The sequence below is a fragment of the Lactuca serriola genome, chromosome 5 (genome assembly GCF_051521515.1).
Source record: "Lactuca serriola cultivar US96UC23 chromosome 5, Lser_US96UC23_V15, whole genome shotgun sequence".
In the NCBI taxonomy this organism is placed as follows: Eukaryota; Viridiplantae; Streptophyta; class Magnoliopsida; order Asterales; family Asteraceae; genus Lactuca; species Lactuca serriola.
The window spans coordinates 344,137,878-344,151,564 of NC_136412.1; the positions used below are offsets into that span (position 1 = coordinate 344,137,878).

At 31.5% G+C, this 13,687-nt stretch overlaps 2 protein-coding genes across 3 annotated transcripts; one reads left to right on the forward strand and one right to left on the reverse strand.

The window, feature by feature from the left end:
- Positions 1 to 2,434: 2,434 nt before the first annotated feature.
- LOC145052072 (putative beta-1,3-galactosyltransferase 8) lies at positions 2,435 to 4,870 on the reverse strand. 2 transcript variants are annotated; one of them, XM_078999879.1, is made up of 7 exons: positions 4,678 to 4,870; positions 4,535 to 4,613; positions 4,071 to 4,273; positions 3,504 to 3,849; positions 2,925 to 3,050; positions 2,736 to 2,845; positions 2,435 to 2,583 (listed from the first exon to the last, which is right to left on the reverse strand). In XM_078999879.1, exons 1-7 carry the CDS (start codon positions 4,868 to 4,870, stop codon positions 2,435 to 2,437), a joined length of 1,206 nt encoding a protein of 401 aa, XP_078856005.1. The 2 variants fall into 2 exon arrangements, with proteins under 2 accessions (XP_078856005.1, XP_078856006.1); XM_078999880.1 differs by having other exon boundaries at positions 4,535 to 4,599; positions 4,682 to 4,861.
- A 3,656-nt stretch (positions 4,871 to 8,526) lies between these two features.
- LOC145051071 (uncharacterized) lies at positions 8,527 to 9,012 on the forward strand. Its single transcript, XM_078999218.1, has one exon. The coding sequence runs from the start codon at positions 8,527 to 8,529 to the stop codon at positions 9,010 to 9,012; it is 486 nt and encodes a 161-aa protein (XP_078855344.1).
- Positions 9,013 to 13,687: the final 4,675 nt, after the last annotated feature.

A 13,687-nucleotide genomic window follows, 5' to 3' on the forward strand; every position in this document is an offset into this window, starting at 1 on the left:
TATCACAACTATCACCATTATGAACGACATCAAAATCACCATGTGTTTCTTGCATCACTACAAGGTAATGAAAATTATATTGTGTTATAAGACTTTATCTTTTAATTCACATACTTTTTTTTTAATAAAGATGGATGTTGAAGTTGAGATCTCTCTGATGTGTTTATTTAGATTGAATACATACATCTCTTTTTTTTCTTTTAGGTTGTGAAACTTGATATTTTTTTTTTCAATCTTAAATTGTTAATGTTATAGATAACTAGTTGTGAGACCCATGTATCACATAAGTTTTATTTAAAAAAAAAGAGTTAAATATAAAGGTTAAAATATTTGAGAACATTGAATTTATAAGAAAAATAATGAATTATTATAATACAAATGTTTTTTTGTCTTTTAAATTTAAACAAATAATTTAAATAAAAAAAAAGAAACTAATCAGCTTTAATTTTAGAAATTTTGAAATTAAAAGGTAAGTTTATTAATGAAATTGATATCTATTTATTACTATATTTATTGTAATTATTACATTAAAATATTATGTGGAATTTAATAAAATAGAGAAACTCATAAAATGACATGTGGAAAAAAAATAATTCAGAATAATAATAAAATGACATTTGGCAAATTGAATGAGAGTCTGACAAATAACAAAAAAAAAACCTTCATTTATTAGAGAGGATTACCTATAGTGAAATTGATGTTTTGTAAACATGGTAATAATGTTATAAATTTATCTATTATATGGTTTAGGGTTAAGTGTTGAATGTGTTGACTTGTTCCAACCATTCTCATCTTTTCGAAATGGAAATCTGCTAATTAATTCAATCAAAAACTATATTTTTGGATCTCCAAACCAATTAGTGTCTCTTTTGTATGATGCAATGAATTCACAAAAAAATGGAATAAACAACAAGATCAAATGAGCAAGATAATGGAATGTATTATTAACATGCTATTATTATGTTTGGTTGGTTGGTTCGAATGAATGAAATGAGTCATTTAAATAAGTTGTTTGTTATATATAAATAAAGAACTAAAATTAATTAAACTGATAAATAAGAAAGAAAATTTATTTGATTACTTATAAGCATGTTTCATTTCATAAAAAATATATGATATATGTATTTCATATAGTTACAAAAGAATTATTTAGCATCCAATAGAATTGCTAGCAAATAAAAATAAAAATACCATGAAAACTTGACATAAAATTGTTATAAAAGACAACTTTAGTTAATTTTTTGGAAATTAAAAAAAAAGATTTAATTGAAGTTTTGAATTTCTTTTAGAAATGTTAGTATAATTGAAGATTAAATAATTGAAATTAATTTATAATTATAATATAAAATTTCATTAATTGAGTGAACAAAAAGGCTCTCCCTTATGGAATGAAAATTAGTTAATGAGAAAGAATCGCATTTCATTTCATTTTGTATCAAACAAACATGATTTTTCCATTTCTTAGTAATGCTTCATTTCATCCCTAATGGATTACTTCATACTAAAATCATCCTTAAAGATTGGATATCAAGATTCATTAAGTCAAATCAATAACGAAAAAGAATTGTTTTAGATAACTTCTAGATGAAATTAATACGAATAGTAGCCTCTCCTCCAAGATCATACAACTCAAGTCATACATTTTCCCATCACCCATGATTTTTGTTTGAAGAAAAGCACATATAATTTGATTTCTCAATATGAGGAAGGAATGGAATGGATAGATTAATGAAAGAATTGAAGTAATGGAATCAGTCTCTTACATGATCATCTTTGGTTACTTTTTTTAAACGACATATTTGGTTACTTGTATGGATAAAATGAACTTTTATGAGTTTTATAATTTGTTATATGTAAATACAAGTATATTCTTAATTCTACTTAATAGATTATATTATTATAATTGATGCATTTTCTATTTATAAACATATAAAACAAAAATAAAAAGCTCATTAAAACCAAATAAAATCATAATAAGATATATATTATCTACCTAATTTTAGAATACAAAATTATAATTTAATTAAAATGTGAAGTTATAAAAGAAATGTGTCATTATAAATGTAAAAGAAATGTTGTATTGGAATTTTTCTCCATTTCATAATTGAGTAAATAAAACAAAGGATAAAAGTTAACAAACGGGCAAGAACCACATTTTCAAGAATGATCTATTCCATTCTATCACACAAAACAAATAATATTTCTTTATTCCAATGGTATTAACCATTCCACTGTGTTCTCAATTGCATCATACCAAACACTATATGTATTCTATTAATCACAAGTCATAAAAATATTATGGTAAAATAAAAATCGAGAACCTAGTGAAAACATCCAAGAGACGGAATGAAAAAGAGCTTATGTATTGATCCAATTTCCCGCATCTTTTCCAAATAGTTGCTTATTATTTGTCACTGTTGACATTAATTACCCTTTAAAGATCAACATTCCAAACAACACCATCTCCCTCTCCACAAGAGTTATGAACAAATTTCATCCTCTCAACCGACTTGCATATTCCACTGCATGACCAATCAAATGAAGCTACACATACATTCCCTACTTGTTTTTTCCATTCACAATCTGCAGTTCACATACAATGACCAATAGTCAATAATTTGACATGCATACATACATGCCCGGTTTTTTACATAGGATATGGCATCACATAGCAATACTAATAAATATCGGGACAAATGTTGTTAATGGGAGAAAAATGAAATATTTTTAGTGACCTGGAGGAGTTCCACAACACATGGAACGATCATCTATGTGTTGAACATCCAATCCAATTAACCATGAGCCTAAAGAGACATCTTCATTGGCATACCTATGCAAAATACCCCTGTAAAAGAACAAGAACACTAAATGAATATGTCTTTAACGAAGGTAAGAGATGAAACTTGTTATTTGTTATTACTTACGAGTTGATGGAAATATATGTTGCTAAATCCTTGGAGATGGCATATATCTGTCCAGTTGCATGTCTGAAGTACTTGTTCCCTTCTTCCCCGAATTTCCAATATTCTGGTTCGTGGTATCTTACCCCTCTGCTCAATTTAGTTTTCAAAATAAACATTTAGGTGTTGTTTCTTTTTAGTTTAATAGATTTAATACAGAGAGAACTGAACATGCTGAGCTATATAATGAGTTTTTTTTACTTAGTACTTAAAGAACCACTTAACAAAGGAAGTCATGAATATGAGACTTTTTCTCGTTAAGTCATATTTACAAATTTCCCCCCATATTTTCCTTTCCATTTCCCGATGACTACTGTCATTTCCCCTAATAAGTTTTGAAAATCATTTATATGGAAAACACTATATCTAAACAAAGGGGTACTATTTTCCCTACAAGTCGTGAAATGAAGAAACAAAGCCTTGGTGCTCATTGTTTAGCTATGAAATGATTAAATCCAATGTATGATACAATATGCATAATTTCCATTCCAGCACAAACAAAAAGAATCAAACTATAGAAATGATGAGAGAAAGGATACCGACTTTTGAAAGAGCACGGGTCCTGACTTCATGCATCCAATATAAGTTCTTGGTTTAGATCTATAGCGTGCAAGTTCAGTCACAAGCATACCCAAATTGACATGTACATCATCATCCACCTTCACATAAAATTCCGCATCCCAAATGGAGACAGCTGTCGAAAAATACAATTGTGTCTTTGTGGAGAGCTCATGGTACCCCTCCACATGATTCAACCTTAAAAAATCCTGATATTTTTCCTCCTCCATGTCAATGGCTTGATCAAGAACACCTCCAGGTGTGGCACTGTGTCCTATCACAAACCTTATTATGATCCCTTTTTCTTTTTCCAATTTATTTAGTTTTGCTCCTGCATAGTGTCAATATGTAATTTTAGCTATTTTCCATCTTGCTAAATAGTAAAATGGGTATACCCTATAATGGGTCCCACAACCAACATGGGGTAGGTCCCTACCAATAGGTCCCACAACTTATGGTTCTCATTTACTTACAGTTGGGGCAAGCATTTGGAATGGTATACTGAATAGTAAAAAACAAATTTATGTAAGGTAATAAGAAAAAAATGTGAACCAGTAGGCATCCATGTTTCTCGAAGGGAGTCTCGACGTTTCTTGCTGCTAAAAGCTGTATTAATACCAATGACAACAAATGCTTTTTGTAGAGATGTCTTGTTAGATGCTTCCATTCTTTCTGACATAAATTTGGGCCCGAGTAGACTTACACGTGCTACTTCTAGTTCCATCTCTAATGTGGATATTGTTTTGTCCAATGATCTAGATAAATACACAAAAAGATAGTGGATCTTTGAGTAATATTCTACACATTTAAATACTAGTGCTAATGCAGGTCAAGACAAAACAAAACAAGACAGTCTTGTATAAAACTTTGTTTGATGTTGAATTGGACAAGACAAAAAATGCATTTCTTTGGCACCATCCAAAGATGTGGAATAGAGATTTGTTTTTTTGTCTCTCAAAAATTGCCCTAGGACATGTCATGTCGTTTATAAGAAACAAATCTAGCCATGGACTTACTGGATGGCTTGATGAGTCTTGGCGACTTCTCCCATGATATCTCCTGAATTATCTTCGACCAATTTCTGGTAGAAAGAAACTATTCGTTGTTGATTAGAAATAAATTTGGATTTGATACAAATGAAGATTCAAGTTTTGAGTACTTACACGCTTTCGGTCACATTCTTTAGATGATAATAAACTCATCTTCTGTTCATGATTCTTGAAATGAACTTCGTTAAGTATGGGTGCGTAAGGCCATGTGTGTCTAGTGAAAAGTGTTCCAGCAAGAAAACTGGCGATGCATAACGTCAAAATGATCTTCCCTGGAACCGATTTTCCCCTCATTTTCAACATTTATTCCTATAATTTTTTTTCTGGCAAAAATTGGGCAAATTATGAGGTGTACCAATGTTGCAGTAGGAGGATATGATATAAGGCTTCATTTGTTACATATATATGTAAAAAAAAAAGGCTGCCCTGTGGCTGGATGCACTGAACTTAGATTGGAAGCAATGTGAATGAGATAAAATTGCAATATTTTTTTACATTCGAAAATATTGGAACAAGGTCACACACTTAATCTTTCATGTGTGCAAAAGATGGAATGCATTCTTCATCTTTATTTGAAAATAACCATAGAAAAGCTTGTCTAGTCCCGTCCAATACAATCACATCTATTCTCGTCTAATAAACGAAGCCTTGAGATATGTTTTTAACATAGGAAATAAACAGACTGACTGGATAAGCTTTCTAGGACTCTTTTAAAATATATGGATGGCCATTTATGTATTTTGCACACATGAGATATCGAGAGTGTATCATTGTCCCACCTTTTTGGATGACACTTTTTTGGCCGATTGACACAGGGGTGGTCCTGTCCAATCATGTCATATCTTGTGTAAAACATAAGCTAACGTTACAAAACAATTTCATATAAATATGCATATATAGAGATGTAGTATCTTTGTTAATGATGAAGGTACCTTTGTTGAGTCGAATGTTTAAAAAGGAGTGATCATTGGTTGACCGAGCTAGAAACTTGGAAACTAGTAGGTAGTAGGCATGTGGTTAACGTATATAGCAACTAGGGTGGAAGCTAGTAATTTCTTGATATACTTGATACAAGTAGAAAACTAGAAATAGAATATAGATATTATTAGAGGAGAGATGTGGGCAGGCGGCAAGGGGTGTGTGGTTTTTTAATCATGTGGGATTCATGGTTCAACCAACCAAAGAAACTGCCTTGAGTTGAGATTCAAACTAGACCAACCCACCCTGAGTTAAGTTATCATTGTACATGACGCAACCACTTCCTCTATCTTTCTTTCATTATACACTTACCTCCCCTCCCACCAAAAACATTTGTAATAAATTATTTTTCTGTCGAATTGCTTTGCCCTCACTATTTTTTTGGTTTTTATTTTTCCCTCACCTTTCTTCAATTTATATTTACATTACTTCTCTCAAATTAAATAGAAATATGAAGAGCTACATTACACTACAATTACTTTTTTTCGTAATTGAAAATGTGGCATAATAGTATTCATTATCTTGTATATGAAAATACAAAATACTTTTTGCATTCTTATAAAGAATTTAAAATTAAAATAATATTGGATACATGAGGTTTTCTTAATAGAGTAACTTCTTATAATAATAATTTTTTGTGTATTATTATATAATAAAATACATACGAACATGATAGAATAAAGTTCTAGAGATAAGAATGTAAATTGTAATTTTTTTAGAAACTTAAATGAATTTAAGTAAAAGTTCCAAAATAATCTTATTTTGCAAAGGAAAGTTGTATATATGCTCAACAAAACTAGGTATGAGATTTGGTCATTTGGATCAGCTTTCAATCCAAAACTGGTTTTGTTGAAACAATTTTGATTTTATCCGATTTAATTGATTTTAACTGGATTACATTTAATTGAAGTTAACCTAAGTGGTGGTGGGACACCATTTCGTTCCAATTATCGAGGATGCAATTCTTTCTAAGCACGCTATTAAACTTTGTTGGACCTCATTTATGTAGAAGAATCGAAGTAGATGTACCAAGGTTATGTTTGCATCCCTTTGAGCCCTTGATTATTTCTAATATTTCTTAAAAGAGAAACTTAAATTCTAAAATGAAGAAATATGGGCTCCTTTTGCTGACATCATCCACCGTTAAACCACATCACCCTTGGCCAAAGTTTTGGTTAAAAGCAGTTTTTCCCCATCAATCTTTATTATGTCTATATGTAACTTACGGTTTTACCTTGAAAACCCTAATCTCCTCTATTCACCATCAGTCATCGTTAAACTACATTTCCTATGTCTCTTTCCATTCTCTCTTGAGTCTTTGGTGGCCGTTTGTTACGTCGTATGTCTTCAATACAACCTTCAAGAAGGTAAACGACCATCCATTAAGCCTCACGTGCTCACCTAAATCTCTTTTCCTGATCTGCCTCCTTCATAAACTTTTCATTGCTCAATTGAACAACCATTATCACTACTGATCTTATAGGGAACATCTTTACCCCTAGCAGGAGACACCGTTGTTGAGGACTTGCTCCCTTCCTTTACCATGTTGACGATTTGTACCCTCATCTGTAACACCCCTCGTTAGGGCCCATTTGTAAAATCATTTTCAATAAAAATATTAATTACTAATCAATAAAAATATTAATAAAAGTTTTAAGGAGTGGGGTTGTTCATTAACAAAGCTTTAAGTTCTCCAGAAGTTGGATCTTCTAAAATCCATGCTAACTCCTATGCATCAGCCTCTCAATCTGAACATACATCTAAAATAAATTAGACAATGAAATGTCTATTGAGCTACCCGATGATCAACTCATTTTTAGTAAGGAATAACAACTCCAATATTCGAATTGATCCTTCAAAAATTTATAATTTATATTTTGAAAGATGCAAAAAGATATCTTCTTTTGTTGAAACAAGATTAAAAGATATAAAAAAAATTCATGCTAATGCAATGCCATACACACATCAATTCCCAACCCCATGTCAATTTCAAAGTCCAACTCACAAAGTTTGATGGTCGAATGATAGGAACATATGACAAAAAAAATGTTAAATTTGCCCTTACATAAAAAAAAAGCCACTAGGGGTCATCCAACCTAGGCCACAAGAGGGGTAGTGAGCCTCTACTCGTATATGTGAGGATTATCTAGCAATTTACTCACAACAACAACAATAATGAATGTTCATTTGGGTACTCCGGATCTCAAGTCACATCCATCTTAATATGTGTATATATATATATATATATATATATATATATATATATATATATATATATATATATATATCCAGTAAAAAAGAAAAAAATATTCATATTTTTTATAATGTTAATAGTCTTTATAATATCATTTTTCTTAAAAAAATGTTAGTATTCGTTATAATATTAACATTGTTTATAATTTTGTCATTATAAATTAATATTTATTTATAATATTAACACTATTTTCATAAAAAAAAAAAAGCCTTATTATTCATTTATGAGTATATTTCAACTGTATTTTTATTTATCCGATGCGTGCACACTATAGCAATATACTTTTGTCTCTTTTTTCAAACTAAAAGAAAATATTTGCTATTCCTTTAAATTTATGTCAAGATAATGAACTTTTACCCAATTTACTCATAACCAACATTATAACATATCCAAACAAAAACTAGATCATAAAATAACTCAAGTTGTTCTTTCCAAGGCCGGACGGTATGGTGAGCGGGGAAGCCGCAGGAAACGTCCCGCATGGAGAAACACTGCACCGGGGATGTGGGAAAGGAAACCGGGAAAGAGGTGGGGGGAAGGAGTCCCACACTCTCTCTCTTCACTTGATTGGGTGTTTAAGTTTTTTTTCTTTTTTTTGATTCCAAACGGCTATATAGCCGTTATATACAATTTTTTTTCTTTCCCTTTTCTTAAACTATAAATACTACAACATCCAATCTTTTTTTAACCTATAACCTATATTTCTCTCCAAAAAATATTATTCAAAATGTTATCATCTTCATCATCCGATTCGACGGGTGTAGAGGAGGCTAAGTTTATCGGTTATGTCATGGCGAAAACGGATGCATACTATCAAAACCGACTAGGCGAAACATCACGTGCACGATGTAAACCAAGAAAGCCGCGGTTGCGTAGAAATCACGAAGCCGGACATGATCGCCTTATAGAAGATTATTTTGCAGATGACGCCATCTACGTTGTAAAATTTCGATGTCGGTTCCGGATGAGGAATGAACTATTCTTACGTATTGTTGGCGATTTGGAAGGCCGCTTTCCATATTTCCAATGGAAAATGGATGCAAGGCGGATAAAATGTTTCTCTCCCATTCAAAAATGCACGACTGCAATTCGTCAGCTAGCATACGACATGGGCGCAGACAAATGGGACGATTATTTTAGGATGTCAGAGCGTACCGTGCAGGAGTGTGTGTACAAGTTCTGCAAAATGATCTGTTTGGTTTATGGACAATGATATTTGTGCAAACCAACTATCAACGATATCCACCAATTGTACACAGTGCATGAAGGAAAGCATGGATTCCCTGGATTGCTAGGTAGTATCGATTGCATGCATTGGAGTTGGTCATTATGCCCCAACGCATGGCGTGGTCAGTACATGAGAGGCGACCACAAAGATCTGACGATCATTCTAGAGGCTATCGCATCACATGATCTTTGGATATTGCGTGCATTCTTTGGTCCAGCTGGTGCAAATAATGACATCAATGTGCTAGACCAGTCGACGGTATTCAACGATATCTACCTTGGAAAGTCGCACGATGTACCTTTTCAAGCAAATGGGGTAGCATATAAGCGTGGATACTATCTTACTGACGGTATATATCCTCCCTTGTTTATTTTTGTGAAATCGTTTACATGTCCTAACGACCCGAAAAGGAAAAATTTTAAAGAGTCGCAAGAGTCAGCTAGGAAGGATATGGAGCGAACATTTGGTGTACTTAAGAGACGTTGGCAAGTACTAACGGTTGGGGCAATGTCATGTGAGATGAAAAGGTTACAACACGTAATGTATGCATGTATCATATTGCATAATATGATTATTGAAGACGAAAGAAGAGCAATATGTCGGTACAACGAAAATGAAGTTTTGCCAAATGTCGAAGGAGTAGTCATTGGTACACAGGAGTATGGGGTGAATAGAAGAGAAGTACACAATCGCGACATTCATCACGCCCTTCGTGCTGTTTTGGTGGAGCACATTTATAGAGCTCATATTCAGCCCCCGTTAGAGTTTTCTCACGATGATTTGTTTGACGAATCAGACGAGGATTCTGATATGTTTGTTGAGAGTGAAGATTCCGACGACAAGAGTGACGCTGAGGAGAATGATGAAGACGATCATTCCGAGTGACGTATTTTGGTTTAAATAAAATTAGGATATTATTTATGTTTTCTATTTGATATATTTTTTTGTGTTTTTATTTTTATTTTTCTACTTATTTAAATATTAGGTTTAATGTAATTTTTATTTTAATTAATGAATTGCTTTTTATTTTTAATTAAATTTTATGTTTAGTATTAATTTAAAAATTATAAATCATAAAAAAAATTAATTTTATTTAATAAAAAAAAAATGAGGGAAGGCCCCCCCACCAAATCCTTGGGCTTTAAGTGAGAGAAACAAAAGTGAAGGAAATGAGATATGACCCACAAAAAGTGAGGGAAGCTTCCTTCCGACATGAGTCTCGTTGCTTCATACATGGGCAGTGGATATAAAATCTTCAAAAATCTACAAAATATCATTTTTAAAATGGCATAACTCTTTTATTTGTAATTCGAAATGACTTGAATATTTTTAAATCACTTTCTCTATTATAGTATCTTTCTACTAAAGCATTTACTTCACAAATTTTATACCTTTAGACCCAATTTTCATAATCTCAAAGTAGAACTCTCCATATATATTGTCACAAATTTTAAATTACTTTCTCTATTATTAGTTCCATATATAGTGTGAAACTTTTTTCATTCAGTTTCTTACATTTTATTGAAGTTAAATTTTATATTTTTAAAATAATAAATTTTAATTAATGATGACATGTACAATATATGCAAACATATGTTGCATACTAAGATGATAAAAATACCTTTTTGGATCAAAGCTAAATATCATAAAATATTTATACGTCAACATTTCATTTTAGTAGTTTACACGTTAAATGGTCAATATTATAAAAAATAAGAAACTTAATAACTAAATTGTAAAAAAAAAAACAACATAATATTAAAATCATATTTTTATAAAAACATAATAACTTTTATACGATTCAATTTAATAAAAATTAAGATTTGTCAGAAATAAAAAATCAAAATACTTTAGAGTTGGAAAATTGAAAAGCATATGTCGGCATTCTCCTTGCCAAAAATAAAAAAAATTGGAAATGGGTCCACGGCTCTTACCATGTATCTTGCTATTCACATCCGTACGATTCTTTGGGCCCCACTTTTATCCACCACGTGGCACTACATAAAGGCCTTTGCCATAAAAAACGTCGACCCCACAACCCTTTTTTGGTCGTATTCAATGATCAACAAACTAGTCACAAACCCCACTAATAATTTTGCCTTAAAAACTAGAGGCCCATGTTTTGTGGTACCCATTCAACAATTATTTGTACTTTAAATTATATATTTAACTTTTTGTATTTTATTTTTTATTATTATTATTATTATTATTATTATTATTATTATTATTATTATTATTATTAAATAATAATAATAAGTTAAAAATAGTTGTATTCATAAGGATTTATGCTATAAAAGTTATTATATATAATATTGTTATGATTTAGCCATAATTTTATTTCATGTTTTTCATTTGTTATTATATTTTTGAAAATGTTTTATTTTCATGCTATTGGCTGGTTACCCACATTTCATGATGATGTGCTGGTTTGGTATTTTTTTATACGTATTTAGCTTCAACATTTATGTATGAGTTAGCCCAATATTTTTTTGTTCCCCGTTTGCTATTATTTTTTAGAAATTTTTTCAGTTTAGCCATTGGCCAGTTACGAATGAATATTTTAAAATGTAATAATTTCAAATGAAAAAAAAAAAAGAATTGACAAATGCAAGAGTCAAAACCGTGACATGTTAATCTTTAAAAAGAAAGAAAAATACATGGTGTAAGTCTTCAGTCTGTGACATCTAATAAACATTATGACATGTTAATCTTTAAGCAAGTTAAAATTGTTAATTCATTTGGAACTCATCTAAGAAACAATTGGTCATTTTTATTGGCTCAAAGATTAACATGTCACATCGTTTATTTGATGTCTCGGACTCGAGAATTATTGATGAGTCGAGAAATTCAATCAAGTAACAATGGTATTTCGAAGATTGAAAAAGGTTCTTGAACCCCAATATCAGTTTCTTCATCTTCTGTCTAAACTAGCACCTCACCCTCATCAACAACTTTCTTCTTAAGATTTGTAGGCTTAGGCTTCGATGCATGCTTCTTCTCAACTTTAGTTTTCAATACACCAATTGACTTTCTTTTCTTCGGTTGTTCAACACCAGACGGTTCTTGGATTGTTACTCATTTTGACTAAAATTTCACCTTCTTAGGAGTAGAGATATGAGGATCAACACCCAATGAATTCCTGTACTGAACCAAGACTAGATTTGACTTAGCCACCAATCGAAGCATGGCATTGGGAATCCTTCTAACTAATGGAAACTCAGTAGGATCATCAATAACGTTCTATATGATTGGGAGATAAGAAAATAGAGTAACTTCAACCCCTTCGGGAACTTGAATTCATGTTTGTTGATATGCTTCACGTAGAATCAAACTCAAAATCTATCATTAGTTGTCTCTGCAATCTTCTTTGAATGCTTGATATACGTAGTAAATTCATCCCAAAGCAAAGAAGCATAATCTACCTTTAATCCATAGTATAAACCATCCATAACAAAATACAATTGAAGCTTTGCTTTGTTGAGCCCAAAGTTCCTTCCCATTAAACAACGAATGATAACACCTAAGAAGAAAATCCATATAACAGGTAATTTAGACTTTCTGAAATCACTAATGAGAGAAATATGAGGATTATACTCCATTTCATTCAAAATCTGCAGAACTTGATCAAAAGATGGTACTTCATATGGACTTTCAATCCCCAACTGAAGAATTTGAGTAAACTGCTTCTTCACCATTTCTTCGTCCCTTTCGTTTTCATATGAAACGTAACCACACCAGCAGTCTTATTGTATATTATCATAGAATGGGCTAAGGACAACCATTGCATTGGAATAACAAAATATGTAGATAGAGTAGGAGCAGGAACATAATCATTCAAGCCTTAAACAAGCATCTTCAGTTCTTCAGGATAAGCAGACAAGTTTGGATTGAACCAAACGTTGTTGGATTGAATCTTCATTTGTTGAATCGAAACAACTTTGTCAGTTGTATTGAAATGATCAATAGGAGTGTAAAATGTAGACATGATAATCAACATACAATGAGAATTATACAAAGATGATTTTATGGTTAGGGTTCTTGGGAAAATTCAGGAGTGCAAAAAAAATTGAATTGGGACCGTCACAGAACCCTTTTATAAATGGTGCCAAATTTGAATTTGAATTGATAGCCAACTAGAACTCACCACGTGTAAAGTAGGTAACTGAAGTGACATCATCGCTATTGTAACACCCGTAGATTCGAGCTAGCCAATTTAGAGATAATAAGCGTTAAAATGAATTTTTAATAGAAGATTTCTTAGGATAAATAATCTTACCCAAGGTCATAGTATATGTCGCATGGATTCCATACATATAAATAACGCTAAAATCCGACTTCCTATGAAGAAGTTATGTTTCTTCGAAGTTTCGTGATTAAATCGACATGGCAGTACGTATCGTAAAAAGTGAATTTTTGATAAATTACTTTTTAGCCTAAGTGATCTAAATGAAATATGTAGTAGTCGTTAAACTGAGAGCGTGCATACAGAGAACATTTAAATCTGACTTCGTAGGAGGAAGTAATGATCTTTCGAAGTTTCAACGCAACAGTAAGGGCATAGAAATAGAAACTCTAATTGGTTGATTGTTATCCAAAACAATATAAATGAGAGTTGAATATCTCGTGAACAAGAGTCCATCGATATAAATAACATCGAGAA

Coding starts and splice junctions, on each gene's coding strand:
- LOC145052072 (XM_078999879.1), bottom strand. CDS start 4,870: ATGTTGAAAATGAGGGGAAAATCGGTTCCAGGGAAGATCATTTTGACG. Junction 4,274..4,534: donor AAGACTCATCAAGCCATCCA/GTAAGTCCATGG, acceptor GTATTTATCTAG/ATCATTGGACAAAACAATAT. Junction 3,051..3,503: donor GGACCCGTGCTCTTTCAAAA/GTCGGTATCCTT, acceptor TAAATTGAGCAG/AGGGGTAAGATACCACGAAC.
- LOC145051071 (XM_078999218.1), top strand. CDS start 8,527: ATGTTATCATCTTCATCATCCGATTCGACGGGTGTAGAGGAGGCTAAG.